This window comes from Microtus pennsylvanicus, chromosome 1, assembly GCF_037038515.1.
Source record: "Microtus pennsylvanicus isolate mMicPen1 chromosome 1, mMicPen1.hap1, whole genome shotgun sequence".
In the NCBI taxonomy this organism is placed as follows: Eukaryota; Metazoa; Chordata; class Mammalia; order Rodentia; family Cricetidae; genus Microtus; species Microtus pennsylvanicus.
In genome coordinates, this window is record NC_134579.1 from 36,474,938 (window position 1) to 36,495,342 (window position 20,405).

Genomic DNA, 20,405 nt, shown 5'->3' on the forward strand with positions numbered 1-20,405 from the left:
AACACTTCTGAATTAAATCAGCTGGTGTATTTCAAAATTAATAAAGATTCAGCTTAAAAAAGAGAAACCTCTTGAGAAAGAGATGACAGCTCATCCACAGAGGTGACAATCATACAGGTAGTAAGGAATCCTCATAAGGGTTGGGTCAGGGTTCTGTTATTGTCTTTTCAGGAAAATACCCATCTTCAAAAAGCCAAGAGATACTGGATGCCTAAAGAAGAAAAGATAGCTATCCAGAAAGAATCACCAACCAAAGAGAAATCTGACTTATGACGCCAATTTCACTACCTAAACATACATATCCCCGTGCTTCTCAGAATATAGTCATGACTCACTTAAAAATCAACGCTGGCTTTGAAATTGGACAGTGGCTATTCTTCTCTAAATCCAAGCATGTTGTTAAAAGAAAATGTCAGAATTTCTGCCTCATATCAGTAGCCACCTGGTATGGGGCAGAAGGAAGATAAGATTTAGGGACTACTATTATCAAAACTCTGCTTTCAAAAATTTTTAATTCTCCCCATACCAGGTGAGACATATTTTTGTCTCTATGGCACCTTTGTTAAATATATGTCTATATGAATAATGTTTAAGTTCTCCACAATGAACAATGACTTTTCCTTCAGTAATCTTTGAAGTTTCCAGAAAGAAGATTGGGCCCCACAACAACAATGATGTCATCATGCTGATAGCACCATCTTAAGATCAGTTTTGGGTTACAAACTGCTCAAGAAGATTTCAACTTGGCTAGCAGAGATGGTGCACCTTCTTACAAAATGTTCTGGCCAGAACTTCAAATAAGAACTTCAGAAAACCCCTACCGACTTCTCAGAGACTATTTGCAATTATACCAGACAATCTTGAAAGTTAACCATCATTTTTAGTTTTTACAGGATCCCATAGAAATAACATCATTTTTATAACAACTGGAAGTAATTCTAAAAAACAATGTCCCTTTTCCCAACAAAGTTTGTCCTCAGGATTAGGGACATCTATTAGGGGTTGGTTATAAGTGGTGCAGGGTTGGCGATGGAAATGAAGTGAGCTCAAGGATCTCATTTGATAAAGAAAAAAAAGGAGGGATTGGATGGGATAGTATAATAGGTAGATTAGATTATTACATGAGAGCTAGAATTTATAGACAATTTACACTATTTACATTGGCATAGATTCCTGTATTGATACAAATTCAAATTATATTTCTTATATTAATATGCTCCTATTTCTGTTTACAATATTTGTGCACCTATGCAAAGTTATTTTGTCATATTGTATGTATGCATGCTTCTACCTCTGCTTAAGTTATTTTGTATATTGAAGCAATTTTAAGGTATATTTATCATATTGCACTACACATTTCTACCCCTGATCAAGATACTTATACATTGTTTAAAATTGGAGGTCATTGTACTCATTTGCTGCACAGTTGTTTAAATATTGTTTAATATTTTTAATATGAAGTCTTAGTCTTTAAGTTATATTGGTATTAAGAATTATAGGTCAATAGTCATCCATGTTTGTCATACTTATAGTTAGACTAATCAGGTTCTTTAGATACATAGAGATGTATTCCACATAGATAGGTAATCTTGAACCACTTTAGAGAACTGTAGAATATAGCATTTAATAACTTAGGGTTCTGTTGATGTGAGACACGATTGGTCCTGGCAGCACCGATCTATTCCAGAGAGAATGTTGGGTACTGAAGACACTCCACTTGGAGCTTGTTTTCCTTTGACAAAACTGGCCTTTGGGCAAAGAACTGGCCCCGCTTTGACCAGTGACAAAATGCACTGTGTCCAGACTGGATAAACAGGATAATAAGCAAAAAGACTGCCAAACCTTGCCAAGACAGGGTAAGAAAGTTTTGAAAATTTGATTTCCAGATCCTACATAGTAGAAGGAGAGAGTTTCATCCAACAGGCTTCTCTGACCTCTGCATACTCTGTGGAACCTCACCCACCAAAAATAAATAAATGTTCAAAACAAACAAGCAACAACAAAACCCCAAACAAGGAACTGGAGAGATGGCTTAGTAGCTTAATAGCACTTGTTGAAGACCTGAGTTCAGTTCCCAGGTAATACTCGGTGACTCACAACTATCTTTAGCTCCAGTTCCAAGGGATCCAGTGCCCTCTTCTGGCTTCTGCGGGCCCTGCATGCACATGGTGCACATACGTTGGTGTAGGCACTCATAAAATAAGAGTAAACATTCAGCTAAGAATAAAATAATTAGGAGAACTATTTTCTAATAGTTCACTGATTTCTCCAGCCATAGCAAACAGGGATAGCACTCTAGACAGAGTTTTGAACCAAAAATAACATCAAGTTTCAGAAGAAAGAACCAGATGTCAGGGAAGGGACCCTGACTTATCTGACAGTGAGGGACACATCACTCCCAACAACTCCCTTTCCAGGTGAAGTCCAAGTCTCAGGGGTCCCTAGAGGTTTCTTTGAAAGAAAGGAAGAGAAACGGGGCAAGGGAAATATCACTGAAACAGACACTCCCAGGCTAGAGAGTGCCTTCAAGCTTGTGAATCCCAGTTACAGGCGGTGTATTTCCAGAAGTCAGCAGAGCAGGTCACCTTGAGTTCTGGAGTCAAAAGACCCAAGCTGACCTGCTTAGGACCAGAAGGCTTGCTTTTATCTGGTTACTGCATCCTGTTAATGGCATAAAAGCTTTCAAAGAGTTCCCGGGGACTGGTCGTCATCCCTATCCACAGGGATTGTGCTCCTATGGTAAAGTGGGCAACCTGTACTCCCAGCAACCTCACAGTATAGGCTCAGGTCTGAAAGCTTCACCAGGCGGCGATTTTATCAAAACCCAGTGAGAGGTGACTATGCCTTCAGGCGCCAGGGTGGAGCCACCCAGAAACCCACAGGAGAAATTCTTGATGGCTCACCTGACAAATTACCAAGCACACTTTCCTCTTTGGGCAACTTATCTGCATGCCATTGTACCTGAGACAAAATAACTTGCTTAAAGCTGGCCCTGTGTCTCAGAGGTAAACACTTGCCTAGCATGTTCAGGAGCCTAGCTCAACTCAGCCAGGGAAAAAAACAAACACTAAATCAGTAACTTGGCTCGTGAGTAAGGGAGATTAAATCAGGTGTCCTTCAGTTCTGGTTGGGGCATGTGCAGAGTCACCCTCTGGCTGGTTTGCTCAGGACCGTGTCTGTAGCAACAAGCCCCCATTTCACCTCTGGGCAGGCATGTGTCACCAGCTGCGGTCAGCACAGCACAGATTTGCACAGTTCAGTCTTGGGCCACTGTTCATTTACATCCATCCCTACCAGCACAGCCTGTTGACTCAACCCTGTGGTATCACTGCATCACAGGACTGTTGACTTTGAATTCTTCAAAGGCTCTTGCAGACGCATACACTGCTGCTCAAATGGGAACGCTCCATGACAGTTGCTAGAGCAACTGATAAACCCGAAGTAGAATGTCCTTACACTCGGGACTTTTGATTTAATGCTTCCAACTTAATGTGCTGTTCCAGAGCTCAAGATCATTCTGGCAAAAAAATGTAGACTTTTTATGTCTTATATGTGAACAACATGTTTTTTTTTCTTTTTGGTGTATGTGTGTGTGTGCACATGCCCTCAGAGGCTGGAAGATGGCATTGGATCCCCTCCAGCTGGAGTTGTAGAACTTGGGTGCTTTGTGAGAACAGCTAGTGCTCTTTACTGATGAGCCATTACTCCAGCCCCAGTAATGTAATTTAAAAAACAATGTCAAGGGGAGTTTAAAAGATAATAAAATAAAGTTACTAAATTACTTTCCAGTCCATGGGACATGGGCATCAATCTGTACTTTTGGCAAGCCAATAGTAGGAATCAAGACACCAATCTGAAAGCCTGACCATCAGATTTCATCCAAGCACAGTCAGAGGTTTTACAATGCAGGTTTATAGTGGAAAATCACACCCTAGGGTGTATCCTGCCTATATATGGGCAACTGGCAGGAAACTAACATATTTTTCCCATGTCTGTCACTTCCTGATTACTCCCTTGGAATGTAGACGTATTCAGTGAGGTGCACTGGGACCCTTTTGCCTTCTGAGCTGGCCGCTGATAGCAGGGCAGTCTTTTTTGGGGGTGCAACCTTATATAGGCCTTTTGGCTTCTGACAACTAACAGGTTCCTCACCCTGGCTTTCTTCCAGCCACCATGATGTGTGAATGGCCATGCATTCTGCACCTCGGTCCAATTGACCCTGGCTGGGCTAGAACGAAAGGAGTTTGTAGAGACAGGGAAGAGGGCACGAGAATAGAGGTGGAGCAGAGCAAAGGACAGAGCCACACAGAGGGTCAAGTAGTGGAGGAGAAGTAGGCAGGGGACAGCAGGAGAGCCAGAAAGTTCTAAATAGGACAGACAGATCCCGGAGGCCTAAGGCCTATCACCTGATGGCTGATGAAGTGATGGGTGGCCCACAGAATTCTCTTCCCTATCAAACTTGAAGTAAACATGACATATACAGATTGGTGCTCATTTCATAAAACAGAAACTATCTGTTAAGAACTTGTGCAGAGCTGGAGAGATCCCATCAGTTAGGAACACCTACTGCTCTTCCAGAGGACCCAAGTTCAGTTCCCAACACTCATGTTGAATGGTTTACAACCACCCGCAGTACCCATGACTCCAGCTCCAGATTAACACCTTCTGGCCTCCATAGGCACCTGCACACATGTAGCATACACGCTCTCACACACATAAATGAAAACTAAATCTAAAAAAATAACTTATCCGTAGAGCCACTTCTATCTATCCTCTACACCACATAGACACTGAATTAAAACATGGGGGGGGGACACAGGGGTAAAGAATCTGGAGAGAGAATAACCTGAGAACAAAGGCCAAGGACAGGGTAAAGACATTCAGCTTTCATACTCAACCTTCAGCACTGTTCTGGGATTACAGGGGGGTTGAGGACCTGATACATCCATTCCTGTGCTCTTTCCAACGTGTCTCCCATTGGGAATGGGAGAGCAGTCATGCCACAGCTGCCTGGCTCCCATAGAAAGGATACAGGCAGACCCTGGAAGGAGAGAAACCCCTTGTGGGGGAGACCCTTTTGCTGGGGGCAAGCACTGGCAGACGTGAGAGTGGTAACATGTCTCTGGCTAGCCGCAGGAGCTATCTTAACCTTGAACCCTCTGTCTTCTGGGCACACCAATAACACGTAAGACTCCTAACCTCGAGTGCTTACTATTGATTCAAGACAACACACCCAAAAGCACAGAGGCAAGAATAATAAACCATGTACCAAAAGACCAGCTGAGCTAGGCAAGCACACGGTGGTGCTATAGCAAAGGCCCAGGGGAGAGTAAGGTCTCTCCCTGCCTAAGAAGTGGTGAGGCCAGTGCCACGGCCCTGACCAGCTACAGAGTAGAAGGCAGACAGCTCTGGCTGCCAGCGCAGAGTTAGTGACAACATATGGGGGAATAAGAGATCCCAAGAGAAGGCAGACCCAGAAACAACGCCGAAGAGTCTTACTTGAGTTTGAGGTGCACGGTGTCCCTGAGGACCTGCGCTGTGTATTCATGACAGGTGTTGAGACCTGTGTTGTAACCCTCGGGGCATACTGGGGCACGGGAGATGGGTAGTACTGGACTGGATACAGGTTGTGGCCGTTGGGAGCCACAGGTGGCCTCGGTGGGTAGAAATATTCAGACTGATACCCATGGTTCTCATAGTAAGGTCCAATTCCTGGAGGTGACCCCTAAAGGATGGAAAAAGAGATCCAGCAGTTACATCTCTCATGCACCGTAAAGTCTGGGAAGTTAGCAGCATGACAGGGAGAGAGCCAGCATATTCACCAACTATGGTATTGCAACTACTTGCTTAGAATGACTAGACTCTGTATCTGAATTAACGAGAATCCTTAACAGTATGTGTTTCTGATTCACTTGTTTCTATTATTTGTTCTTTGAAATAAAGAAACAGTGACTGATAATTGAGATTCCATAGGAAAAAAAATCAAAGACAAAAATGAATACAAGTTTAGAGTCAACAGTCACTAAGCTAGAATCCCATTGCTCTGGTTCCTCCTCCAGGTTACCCCCCCCCCCCCCCCGAGCACTGAGATGTGAAATCACAAGCCAGGCTGAATCAGAACAGATCATGTCTGAGAACTCACTTGCTGAAGAGACCACATTCAGCTCCTGTCTACAACCTTAGGTGTCGTAAGTGCACACTTTTCAGCTGAGCTGAGAATCCGCTAGAATGAACCCAAGATGCAGGCTCCTCCGGCTGTTCCTACCAGGGCCCCTTCTTCCATGCAGCTGGAGTTGGCAAACATTTACCCACCTACCCTCACCAGGGTGTTGTTAGCTCAGCGTAAGTAACCCTATCTAGTATGGGCATCTTGGTGCAGAGGGTTCAGGTGCCCTTTCAGGGGAATTTGGGGGCCCAACTGTGTGCTGTGTAGATGTGAAAAAAGCAGGCTCCTCTGTTGGGGTGTCAATCCTTTTACTTAGTCCGTTTCGCATGACCCTCCCCAGGCTGCACTCCCATGCCTGGCAGTCACTCAGAACTCGGTAGCTCGGCATTCTTATTTCCACAATTCTTTCAGTGGCTGGACCTCTTCTGGAGATCCCACTTCATCCATGTCTAATGGTTCTTACCTAAGACCTCTCCAGCCCCCTTTCTGCTCAGGCTCTCTCACGGACCTCAGGAATAACGAGGCACCATCCTCTGGAAGCAGATATCCTCAGTAGGGGTCACTAAGTGTTCAGATTTTTTTTAAAGCTAATTTATGCATTGTGTGTGTTGCACATGTGTGTAAACAGGGATCAGAGGACAACCTGTGAGGGTCAGTTGTCTCCTTCCACCCTGTGAGTTCCAAATATTGAATGCAGGTCACCTCTTACCTTATAGAGCTGTCTTTCTGGCCTAAAGGTTGAGAATTTTAAGCATGGCAACATGAATACTCCAAGGTTAATAATCTGCGATTAGTAACTCAGCCTTCTCTTTCGAGAGTCCAAAGATTGTGACTTGAAGCTAGAGAGGTGGGACAGTGAAAGCCATCTCTCATCTAAACAGAACACTCCAGATTCAGAAATCAGGTGAGTGTCTGGCCCAGATCCAAATGGCCTCAGAGTATGCTCCCCTCCTAGGAGGAAAGGCCAAGATGTGCCAAACACTTTGTCTGGATGGAGCTCTTAAAATTGTAAAGAGATCTAGTGGGCTGGAGAGATGGCTCAGTGGTTAAGAGCATTGCCTGCTCTTCCAAAGGTCCTGAGTCCAACTCCCAGCAACCACATGGTGGCTCACAACCATCTATAATGAGGTCTGGTGCCCTCTTCTGGCCTGCAGGCATACAAGAAAACAGAATAATGTATACACAATAAATAAATAAATAATTTTAAAAAGGGATCTTGTAAAAACAAACAAACAAACAACCTTAAGTATCAGAGACCCACTAAAATGGAACACTGGCATGTGTCCTAGGTTTCTAGAACCTTGAAAATTATTCTTATTAGCCAGTAATATCTATAAATGTGGGATTTCTAAGGTGGACTGGTCAGGCTTGAGGATGACAAAAACAATGGCTTTTATTGCTCTAGGGAACACGCCCAACTAGCTCAGTCGGTAGAGCTGAAGACTCTTATAGCTCTAGGGAATGGGCTCCCTCAAGAATGGACAACCCAACGCCTTATGCAGGTGTGGCTGTTCCCCAGTCATTGAGAGGCACACACCCGTAGGGCTGTCATACACCCTCCTCCCTAACCTGATGCTCTCTGCCCCATCCCTCCTCTCCTGTAGGCACACCTATTGCCTTGAAGAAGGAAGGGAACACACACAGAGTATACCAACCCTGTTTCTGCCCAGCATGGCTTTTCAGACACTCAGTGCCGTATCGGGCTCCATCCTTGCCCTCACTCTTTCCCACATAACTGTGGCATTTTGAACAAGAATGCCCCTATAGGGTCATATATTTGTATGCTTAGTCGCTAGGAGTGGAACTATTTGAAAAGAATACAAGAATTAGGAGGTGTGGCCTTGGTGTATCACTGGGGATGGGCTTTCGGGTTTCAAACGCCCATGTTGCCTGTAGATCAGGATACAGAACTCTCAGCTACTGCTGCAGAAACTACCTACATGCCACCGTACTCCCTACAAAGCTGATAGTGGACTAAACCTCTGAAACTGTAAGCAAGCTCCCAATTAAACACTTCCTCTTGTAAGAATTGCCTTAGTCACAGTGTCTCCTCACAGTGATGGAACAGTGACTAATTCAGAGACGTTGAACAAAGGGCCACCTGCTCACAGCTGTGGAAGAGGAACAAAGGAATATGGAAATGGCCAGCAATGTAAGAATCAACAACCACTTACTGATGTCAAAGCCATCCTGGCTCTGTCAGCAGCATGAGGAGGTGAGTCTGGCTTCTTCCAGGTGCCCTGGTGGAAAGCACACACGGTAATATTTCAGTACAGTTTCGCTTTGGAGGACCCTAGGTGAAGGTGACATTGCCCTAGAGCAAGCTGCAGCTCTCCCTGGCCTTGAGCCTTCACTCCACCTCCACCTTCACAGGTCTCCTCATCCCTGGGGTGTTTATGCCATGGGACACAGAGAAACTCATGAGTGGGACTGGGAGACAAGTTGAACTACTGCGACCAAGAGAGCCTGGCCTTGAAGAAGTGGGGACAGGCAGATGGCCCTGTCTACACAGGAGCACCCATGGCTGAACCTGGAATTCCAAGTCCTTCCACACTTACATGGTTCTCAGCAGGGAAACAATAATGGCTCCTCCCAGTTACATTCACCAAAAGGAAGATTCATGAGAGAAAAACACAAGACCATCCAAGAGAAACATCAAAATCCCCACCCTATAGAGGGCAACGGCAGGCCTAGAAGGCAAAGACCTGGGGCTGCCTTCTCCCTGTGCCCCTTCCTGGAGGCATCCTTGGCCAGGTAACTGAACGAGCCTGACTCTGCAAAGTGGGTACCATGGCTGACACATTGATAAGATGGAGTTCCCAGCAAATGTCCATGGAAGGGGGCCTTCAGAGAGCGGGACAGCAGAGGAATGGCTGGCAGGACCAGAAACACCCTTTCTAGAGGAACTCCATGGGTGTGTTCCTCAAGGCACCTGCCGTGGAACTGGTGGCCTGCAACTGAACACCAGAGACAGTTGCCTTGAACTCTTCTACATGAGCCTCACAGGGTTGCCTAAGCTTTAGTAAGTAATGTGCTTTCAAGACAACTTTAAGATACCATCTTACACCCGTCAGAATGGCTAAAATAAAAAACACCTTTGCTGGAGAGGTTGTGGAGAAAGGAGTACACTCATCCATTGCTGGTGGGAATGCAAACTTGTGCAACCACTTTGGAAAGCAGTGTGGTGGTTTCTCAGGAAATTCGGGATCAACCTACCCCTGGACCCAGCAATACCACTCTTGGGAATATACCCAAGAGATGCCCTATCATACAACAAAAGTATATGCTCAACTATGTTCATAGCAGCATTGTTTGTAATAGCCAGAACCTGGAAACAACCTAGGTGCCCTTCAATGGAAGAATTGATGAAGAAAGTATGGAATGTATACATATTAGAGTACTATTCAGCAGTAAAAAACAAGGACTTCTTGAATTTTGCATACAAATGGATGGAAATAGAAAACACTATCCTGAGTGAGGTAAGCCAGACCCAAAAAGAGGAACATGGGATGTACTCACTTATATTTGGTTTCTAGCCATAAATAAAGGACATTGAGCCTATAATTAGTGATCCTAGAGAAGCTAAATAAGAAGGAGAACCCAAAGAATAACATATAGGCATCCTCCTGAATATTAACCTTCATCAGGCAAGGAAAGGAGACCGAGACAGAAACCCACATTGGAGCACCGGACAGAAATCTCAAGGTCCAAATCAGGAGCAGGAGAGAGAGCATGAGCAAGGCACTCAGGACCGCGAGGGGTGCACCCACACACTGAGACAACGGGAATGTTCTATTGGGAACTCACCAAGGCCAGCTGGCCTGGGTCTGAAAAAGCCTGGGATAAAACCAGACTCGCTGAACATAGCGGACAATGAGGACTACTGAGAACTCAAGAACAATGGCAATGGGTTTTTGATCCTACTGCATGTACTGGCTTTGTGGGATCCTAGGCAGTTTGGATGCTCACCTTACTAGACCTGGATGGAGGAGGGTGGTCCTTGGACTTCCCACAGGGCAGGGAACCCTGATTGCTCTTTGGGCTGACGAGGGAGGGTGACTTGATTGGGGGAGGGGGAGGGAAATGGGAAGCGGTGGCGGGGAAGAGACAGAAATCTTTAATAAATAAATAAATTAACTAATTAAAAAAAAGTTCCTTATAGCAATGTGAAATAACACCCCAGCTAGTGTGCTATTTCAGAAGGGCGTGAACCTTTGGACATAGGCTAGGCATGGGCTTGCGGTCTACAGGCCAGCTCTATTCCCTGCCTCTGCTTCTGGCTAGAGCTCCTGCTTCCTGATCTACCAGAAGACAGCGAGCAGCTTCAAGCTCCCACTGATGCAGACAGGAGGTGGTCCTAGGCCATTTCCTGAACAATGATCCACAATAAGTCCTTCCTGTAAGCTGTTTTGTCAGCTACCCATCACAAGGAAGAAACGGTGAATGATATACAAATCCACCCCCCCCCAACCTGTTTACTATCCCAAGCCCTAACATGCCGACCTAATTACTTTGACCGACTCGATGATGTGTGGTTATGAAAAGAAGTCCCTGGGTCATTTCCTAGGCAGTCGTGTGTGAAAAGTCAATATTAAGCAGAGATGCCATCAGCAACAAGTCCATTTCTAAAGCAAGCCATCCTCTGAACCTTTGCACACTCCCTCAATAAAATCTAGTTTAATGAAACCTTGATAAATCTGTTTACTGAGAATCCCAATTTTCAATAGTCCTCTATCATCCTCAAAGGATACCTGGTGAGCCTGACTTGCCTTCAGCAGAAACCCTGTCAAAGTCAGGCTAACCAGATTTCTCTCACCCGTACTGTCTCTTACCAACTTCTCCTCCACAGACACTGCTCCATGCTGTAGGTTCCCATTCTCCCTTGCTGAGTTGAGAATCAAAGTCTCTTCCCCACCACAAAGTTCCCTGCCTGCTCACTCCACCTGCTGAGATGTTCCTGACTCCATTGGTGCTCACCTTGCCTTAATGGAGGTTGTTGAATTACTGTTTTTCATTGCTATCCTCCCTATGAGGGCTTTGCTTCACTCCTCCCGTCTGGACTTGAAATGATCCAAGACTACTCTAAGAAACCATCATGGTGGGGGGAAAGGGAGTTTACTCATCCACAGGATGATGGGCTGGGAGGAGTTCAGAAGCCAGGAGAAGAACCAGGCACTAAAAGTGCTTGCTAAGCAAGCATGAGAACCTGAGTTTGGACCCCAGAATCCTCATAAAAGTCTAGGCATGCAGGTGCCCACCTGTAATCAGTCCTAGTGCCAGGGAGGAAGAGTCAGGAGGATCCGTAGGACATAAAGACATTATTTCCTATCCCTGTGAGTTCCAGGCTCAGTAAAATACCCTATCTCAAACACTGAAATGGAAAGAGATGGAGGAAGACACCCAGCATCCACTCTGGATCTCCACGTATGTACTCATGTGTATGCACACCTATACACACTCAAGAACACACACACATGCATACATTACACTACACACCTACAAGCCTGACTGTTAAATACACAGAAAGTAGTAGGCAGCACTACATAGCTAGATGCCACAAAACTGGGGGCCAGACTTTAGGTGGGACTAGAATCCCAACCTAGATTCAGTCTCTCACTAGCCGTGACCTGGGAAAGTCTGACACCTCAATTCTCTTTCAAGATATAAAAGAGATTATACTGATCTCGGGAGCTTGAGTAAATTAGCAATAACACCATTGGCGCTGGTACACAGTGTCACCGTAGTCTTAGTTAAATAAAAACTAATTTTATCAACAACCTGCAATGAAGAAAGATGATAATGGCTTGGAACACTGAATCAGTCACAGTAAAAATCCACCGGGTCACTCATTTCTTCACTTGTAGATCAAGCAAATAGAAGAATCAGGTCATGTTGAGAGATTCTAGGTTTTTCTAATGTTAAAGTCAACAAGTTTCTGGGTTTGAGGAAGGAAAATGAGTAACATACCGGCTAGAGGGGTCACCATTTAAAATGTGTGGGAAACACCTACGCCTGTTAAAATGGTACAGTTGTCACCCACTGGTGTGCCTTTTCTCCACCCACTTTGTAAAACAGACTCCAAGCTTGGACATCTACCTAGTGCACCCTGGTTTCCTCCCACAGGCATGACTAGCCAGGCCACCCTCCCAGGGTCCTTCCAGAAGAGCCCAGCTGTACCAGCTCTCATTCCTCTGAGTTCCTGCTAGCTTGTTGGTCTGTCACACCAATTATGGGTTTGGTTGAAGTTTCAGGAAATGAAAATCCAATCCGCTGGCAGTTTTCCAAGCTTGGGAGCCCTCTGAAAGGAGCAATGAGTCGGTGCTTGAAATTCACGCAAGGAGGAAGCCAGGAGCCCAGCCATGGATTGTCAAGGGAAAACCACCAGAGACAGAAGAGAGCAGAGATAACTATTCTGTCCAGAGAGTCAGTGACCCACCAAACACAGAAGCCAGAAATATGAAGAAGGCCTAGTTCAGCTACTATGAACTTTGGAAGAGGAGAGGGTGGCCTGAACCTTGCGAAAACGATGAAAGGAGCCATGCTCACTCTAAGTGGGATCCACGACGGTGTGTTAAAAAGAGCAAGGGAATCACGTTCAATCCTGATCATCTTCTAAACAGGGATTTCTACAAACCCGTGTGTCTGACGCCTATGCAGCGACTTCTGAAAGGAGCAAGACATAACCTGACAAGAGATCTACCCTTCATTCAAAGGACCCTGATGCTTGCCTTTGACCCAGGAAAGCCAGCCATAAGGAAGACCTTTGGGAAACTGTCCTTTAAGGGGCAGGAAAACAAATGAGGACGAGGTTCCTAAGGGTCCCTGGATGGCAGCCTTGTCCACTCCATCTCATTGAAGCAGCACCATGGAACTAAAACAAAACCAAACAAAAAACCACTTTCCCAAACAAGAAATTTTCAGTCCTTTCCTCTTCAAGTGAGGACAAACTCATTGATGCTAATTTGCATTCAGGAATGTGGGATGGGGGCTGGAGAGATGGCTCAGAGGATAAGAGCATTGCCTGCTCTTCCAAAGGTCCTGAGTTCAATTCCCAGCAACCACATGGTGGCTCACAACCATTTGTAATGGGGTCTGGTGTCCTCTTCTGGCCTGCAGGCACACACAGAGACAGAATATTGTATACATAATAAATAAATAAATTAATTAATTAATTAATTAAAAAAAAGAATGTGGGATGGCCCATATAACTGAAGCCCACTGATGTCATCACCCACCACTGCATGCTGGTTCCTTCATGAGCTCCCCTCCCCCGAGTGCCAGGTACAGTTCCAGCTGCCAGAGGTGGAAGGGGACCCCCAGAATCTGTGCCTTTTTTTCCACCTCTGTTACCACACTGCTACCATCATCAGACACTGTGCAGTCAATAAACACACTGAAGAAAACCATGACACAAATAAAATCTTCATAGGGACACAGTGCACTGTTAGGCAAAAGCTAGGCAATCATAGAATAAGGTGGAGGTTAGAGACATTCCGCAGAAACACGTATTGAACATAGGGATACTGCCCTAGCAGGGGAGAAGCTGTCTACAGAGAGACACTTGTGCTATCAGACTACCGTAATAGGGGATCTGGAAGAATTAAGACTTCCTCAGGAGCCCTAAAGTAGAGAAGGAAAAGGCTGAAGCCTGGTGCCAACCAGAAGAACTTCCTGCCCAGAAGGAGATTTCACACAGTTCTGAGACGGTGCGGGAGAGACTGGAGCTGATCGAACTTCAGTGGATGAGATATGTAGGACCGGACCATACCTTGAGTAGGACTGCTTAGATGTGCACACATCTTACCCTCTATTTAAACATAGATCTCATGTAAGGACCTCCAAAGTGGAACTGGGGTCACAGGACCCCTTTATCTGTTCCTTCTCCCAATGTGACCAAATAATAAATCTACTTTCTCTGCTCTGCACCTATGACTTGTTTTCTTATCTGGTGTATTGGAGATGGGTGGCTGGGCCAGGTTTGTTGGGAGTGCCAGCTCTGGTAACCAGAGTGAGAGAAAGAGAGAAAGAAAAACAAAATGCCTCAAAAGCGGCAGGCCCACACCATCTGAGTCTGCTTTTCTATGAATGCTTCCTTGTCCCAAGAATATTACAAACTTTTCAGGGTGGGAATTAAGACACATATTTGCTCACACACACACATGCACACAGAAACATACACACACAGACACATGTATACAAACACATGCACACATAAACAGACACACATACACATATGCACAGATACACAAATGCACATGTGCATAGGCACACACAGAGAGACCACAGATACAAATAGACACACACACATACAAACAATTTTTGGTTTTTTTAAGTTTTTTGGTTTTGTTTTATGTTCCAGAGGCTACATGAGTAAGATAAAATTGAACAGCCAGGGATGGGAAGCCCACACCAGGACATTTCCAGCTTCACAAGCTGGGCACGGTGGGTGACCCCACAGACTGCAGGTACACAGAGCTGAGCATACGTCTAACACTGAGACAGAAAGGCGCCAGGTCACGGCAAGGGAACTCCTCAACACACATCCAGGTCCCTGACCTTGCCCAGGCCACTCTGTTTAATGAGGATATTGAGTAACAACTCTCTCATAAAGATGGAGTGAAAGTGTGCTCTCCAGCTCTGCGCTCAGTAGAACAGAAAACAGGCTTTGCCTTCCAGTGTTTATGGCGCTGCTATATGGTGAAGAGACCTGGTTCAGGCCATGCAAACTCAGAGGCTGCCCTCAGGATTAAGGAACTGAAGCAGCCGGAAGTCAGGCTTTTACTGCGCCCAGGTAAACCAAGTTTCCCACAATTTAAAAGTTCATCTGAGGTTGGGAGCTACTAGGAAAGTGTGAAGTCCTCAAAGCACAAAGCCTGGACTGGAAGGTCAGATTCCCAGGGCACTCTGGAATAAAAATGACTAAGAGTTAGCTACAAGGTCACTACCGATTCATTAGAATGTATTGTTGACAGTGGACTTGAACGCTTTTCAGAGTTCTGTTCAGAAGAACCTCCAAATCTGTGGTCCCTAGAAATCATCTCTGTCCTGGAGCTCAGATCATTCAGATCCAAAATGAGCTCAGAGCCACCTGCCTGATGACTCTTGGAAAGAGAGGGCCATAAATTAAAGGGAAATTGACTCTCTGTGTTGTACCTTGGGCAAACAAGCAATAACAAAGCCAGATTTGTTTCATCCGCCAATTCAGCTCGTTAGAGAATACGACTGTGTTACCATCTCACGCCTTGGGCACAGCATCGAGACCGAGGCTTCTGTCTACCCACTGCCGTTGTGTGAATTTCTACAACCACAAGCTTCTGCTGACCTTCACACAGTAGGTGCTTTGTTACCATTCCCTGCCCCTTGAGCCCAAGCCCCCATGCTTGATGGCTCACCTGTGCACACAAGCAAGACAGGCAGACTTCCTCTCTTCACCCACTGCCTACACTACTTAAGTCTCTCGGCCACCTGACCTCTTCAACGTCCATCCTGCACACAATATAGGTCACCGACAATATACATGCCCTCCAGTATCCCACATGAATTCTCCTCCCAAGATGTCCCTATGTGTTCCTGTTTCTTTCTCCTGATGATCACCTGCTGGGAAAACCAATCCTTGGGTACAGCTATACTCCTTTCCAGAATCCCAGATCTACTCCGGGGTCATCCGGGGCCACTGTGATCAGATGAGACTCTAAGGACCATGTTCCTCCCACCCATCCAAGAACCCACAGGCAGGTTTTAGATCGTAGTTGCTCTGGTATGAGGTACGCATGAACCACCCTACTTCATGACCAGGTCCACTACACTTGTGGCCTCACGTAAAGGCTCCCCAAGCTGGCCTTTGCAGGTCTCAGCTCTTGGGATCATGATGCTCCTGAACTCGTCCTGGGACAGCTTGGGGTGGAGAGCTAGAAAGTATTCTAGAAATTGTGGAGAAACCTGCACAAGCAAGGTTTAGCGATTTCAGCCTTAAGGACAGTTAGGGGAACAATTGGGTGAGCAACGGTGGATGGAAAAGCTTCCCCACATGCTCTGTGGGAGTTCTTTTGCCCACCCCCAGATGCCTCCTTTGCCTTGCTTCCCAGCAGGGCCAGTTTCAGGAACCCAAACTGACCAGCTAATTGACTGCCTAGTGGCCCTTCCTTGCCTCCTTACTGCTCAGGGTTGGGCTGACCGGGAGTTCTCAGACACAGAACTTTCTGCAGAGCTTACAAAAAACTCTTGGTTCCCACTTTCAGGGCTTGATGAGTACTCAGAACCAGAGCGATACCTCATGCTAAGGAACCTTCCCCTCACTCCTCATCTTCCTAAGCTCCTCAATGCTTAAATGCAAAGAGTGAAGTAGTCAACTAGATTCTTGATTTCTATTTCATGGTAGCTCCTGGGCTCACGGTGAGCTCATTGCTGGGAGCGACCCTCTCAGACTACAAAAAAGTTGGTACTGGAATACCATAGTTCATATACCCAGGCTTCATCACCTGCAGAATAACCACACATGTGTCTGTCACTCATGACCCTATATTCCAGGATTCAGTCTTCTGGCCCATTAAGTAATACCCAGGCCCTGGTCACGGTGGGGCTGCAGAAAGAGATGAGGCTTTGGGGTTAGGAAGCATGGCAGCCTGGCTCCAGACATCTGAGGTACCAAGATTTTCTAGACTTCATCTTAGTTTTCATCTCCACTTCTTTTGACTTGCCGCCACACTGTGACCTCAGGACTAAGGGGAGGAAAAAAGAATTGAAACTCTTTGCAGGTACATGGTCAACAAAGCCCCTTGTACACACCTTTGCCTGAGAGTACAATGCTTACAGGATTGACTACTGAGGTCGGCAGCCTTTGTTCTGCTTCCCTGATTCTGCCCTTTAGATTCCGTAGGGGCACCAGACGAGCTACCTAGCCTTTGCATCAGACTTCGGCTGAGGTGAGGCAAATGGGTTATAAAGAACTCGTTAGGTGTCCACACCACGGTGTGCAGCTATTGTACCAGTGTGATCAAACTTTTTTCTCCAGTGATAACAGTGCCACTGGCAAACAAATTCTCTACACTTGACTCCTAGATCTTTCAGCTGGAAAACCCACAAAGGTGTGTGTGTGTGTATGTGTGTGTGTGTGTGTGTGTATGTGTGTGTGTGTGTGTGTGTGTGTGTGTGTGTGTGGTGTGTTCCTGTGCACATGCACATTTAGGATCAAACCTGGAAATGAGCTGAGAACATAGACCAGACATGCCTGAAAAGACCAGACTGAGATGAGTCCCAGCTTTCTGTAAGCAGTCCCCAGCTCTTGAGAACACTCCTCAATTCTTGCCCTTGGTCTCCTGTCTTGATGACACTCCAATTTTTTTTTCCTCTTTCTTCCTTCATTCTCTCTTTAGACAGGGTCTTACTGGGTATCACTTGATGGCCTTGACCTCACAGAGTGCCAGATATGCCTGCCTCTACTTCTCAAGTTGTGGAATTAAAGATAAGTCTCACCACACCTGGCTTTTGAGTTTTCATTCTTACGTCATACGAAGGTCAGTGGAAGAAGTCCCCCAAGCACCTCTTCAGTAGAAGCACGGGAAAGGTGAGGAATAGGTCACCTTGCTTACCTGGAGGTCCTTCACCACCCACTACTGCAGTAGCTTAGCAGCCTAGGACATTTTATCCTGTGTCCCCAGTAAAACTGCCCAACCCCCAGCTTTCCTGCTAGGAAGGAAACTTGTTAACCTCACTTGCAGAACCTCTCCCCTCCTCCTGAGTCAGGTAAACAACCCGCACCTCACTTTGGATTTTCAGAGCACCTTGTTAGGTGCCCTTTGGAACTTTCCACAATGCCTGGCTCTTGCCGGATAGAAGCTGAAGGAGCCAGCACTGGATGGCTTGTCTTAGCTACAGGACTTAAGTATTTGCATGCAAGATCTTCAAACCCAACCCTTGTAGGGTCCCCTGCTTTCCAAGTCCACCTAGGGCTACCATGCTTGCTTTCTCCTAAACTAGCTGCCAGAGGCCTATGCGCTCGGGACAGAACTAAGGGATATCGGAAAGGGCCTGGGCTCTCAGCAAGCAAAAGCACAGCCATAAGGCACACACACCCTCTGAGGCATGGACACACAAACTTTCAGGCAGTGGGACAGTTCATTTTTTCAGCTGGGCTATCGGGTCCTCCCACACACACAGCGTCCACTGCCTAGCTGTTCCTTTGGGTCACTCTGCCATCATCCCAAGTCCCACCCGATAAAAGGTACACGTGCTCGGGTGGTCAGCCTTCTCCTGAATGGGAAGCTCGCCCCTGGCAGCCGGGCCGGCTTCTCCAGTGCCAGCCCGGCTTCTCCAGTGCCAGCCCTTTCCAGCACTCTAGTGAGTGCTCAGGGCCAAGGCGGCCTGGTCCGCAACATCGACCCGGCACCGGACCGCTGGAGTACTCCCTTCCCCCAGCTGGCGGGCGGTTCGCGTCTTGACAGGGTCCCAAGGGCCGCGCAGCGCCGCCTGTATCGGTCTTCTGCATCTCAACCAGTTTCCAGTTTCTCTCCACCTCGGTAGGGACCAAGGAGCGGAAGGAGTTCAGGTAACCAGCCGGACCGCAGAGATTTTCCCGAAACAAAGAGAACTGCGGACGAATCTCTGCATCTACCTCCTAGGAAGGGACTGGTGATAGGAGCCAGGAGCCTGCTCCACCGAAGGACCCCACCCTCAGAGACCCTCTTCTCCAATACATAAGCTAGGGGCCGGCAGGACCATAAACCAAGCCGCGAATCTACGGAGCCGACCTGGGGTCTCGGTCACGGGATCTGGGTCTCCAGGTCTCCTCCCAGTCCCCAGAACGTGCGCCCGGTCCGCTCAGTCCCAGACCGTCGCACCTGTCGCGCCCTGGCCTCGCCTAACTGTACCCCAGATGCCCCAGCCGGGCACCGTCGGGTGGACCCGAATCACCCCCATTTCACCTCCCAGGCAGGGACCCAGTGTGGAGACCACGAGCTTGTCCCGCCTGCTGCTCACCTGCTGCGCTTCCCGCCCCTCTCCGCCTGGGCCCAAGCTCTGGATTTCCTCGTCCGTCCCAAGTCCCCCGACCTCCCCCAGCTCTTGCTTAAATCTCAGGAGGCGGCGTCCTAGATTTAGGCAACACCCCTAAACGCAGGTGCCGGGTCACCTCGGCCAGGAGGTGGGGACGACCGGGAGCGCCTGTCCCGGGCAAGGAGGAGGAGTTTCCCCGAGGGAAGCCCAGGGCGCGCTCCTCCCCCACATGGCGGGACCAAAAGAGACCAAAGGCATTTCCCTGGCAGCGACCCGCCTCCGTAGCTGCATACCCTCGAGGGCCAGGCCCATGGGACCGTCAGGGTACCGGCGCGACACTGTCCTTAGACTACCGTGTGAATTAACGGGGAAGACCTTAAGGGAGCGCTAACCCGGCCCCCTGGAAGCCCGGGAGCTGCTGGTTCACAGTCCCAGCAGGCTCTCTTCTGCGGACACCAAGGAGGCCTCTGTGCCAGGACCCAGTTGGCAACATCACCTCTAAAGCGTAGGTGGCTCAGCTCCCAGGCTAAAGACCCTCCCTAGTGTGCCCAGACTTTCCTACGGAAGAAAATACCTTGGATTTTCCTCACCTACCCCACCCACCAAACCCCCAGCACCCAAAGTCCCCTGGGAAGCTTCCAGAGGCAATGGGACGTTGCTTGTACCGAGGGTGGGGCAGAAATGAGGCAAGGAATGCGCTCTCTGAAGTCTCTAAGACCCTGTCTTCCACCACTTCAGGTGACCAGCAGTCTCCTAAGCTGCTCTCCCTCTGAGACGAGCCAGAGCTGTTGATTTTGTAGAACTGAAGAAGACACTGGAGAAGCCCAGAATAACTGCCCCTTTTGTAGGGGGGCAGTTCACAACCACAAAAACCGTCCTCTTTGTAAAGGTGTCTTGTCTGTGCCGGAAAGAGAGCTGCTCTATGACACGTTTATCCACCCGATCTTTCTCTCCAGGCTTTTCCCCCTAGCACATTCCCGTTTACCCCCACAGACCCATAGCTTGCCTCCACAACCCACACAGGCAGCAAACCCTATTTCTCTGTAGAACCTGGTGGAGAATATAAGGTTAAGCCCTGGACAATCTCACAGTCTCAGACTGATTTTTACACTTTGAGACAAGGTCTCACTGTGTAGCCCTGGCTGTCCTGGAACTTGCTATATAAGCCAGGTGGGCCAGCCTCTGCCTCCCACGCGCTGAGATAAAAGGTGTGCAAAGTTAGAAGGGCGCTGGAGGTTGAGAACTTGTT

At 47.4% G+C, this 20,405-nt stretch overlaps 1 protein-coding gene across 2 annotated transcripts in view; it reads right to left on the bottom strand.

Annotated features, from left to right (window-relative positions):
- Positions 1-19,248, bottom strand: part of Tmprss2 (transmembrane serine protease 2) — a 41,609-nt gene extending 22,361 nt beyond the window's left edge. Inside the window, exons 1-3 of one of the 2 annotated variants that reach the window (XM_075961440.1) lie at positions 19,142-19,248; positions 8,341-8,406; positions 5,500-5,725 (exon numbers count right to left, since the gene is read on the bottom strand). In XM_075961440.1, coding sequence (XP_075817555.1) covers positions 5,500-5,725; positions 8,341-8,355 — 241 coding nt within the window. In that variant the 5' untranslated portion in view covers positions 8,356-8,406; positions 19,142-19,248. The remainder of the gene's footprint in view (positions 1-5,499; positions 5,726-8,340; positions 8,407-19,141) is intronic. The other variant, XM_075961451.1, reaches the window with a different exon arrangement.
- Between the last annotated feature and the right edge of the window lie 1,157 nt (positions 19,249-20,405).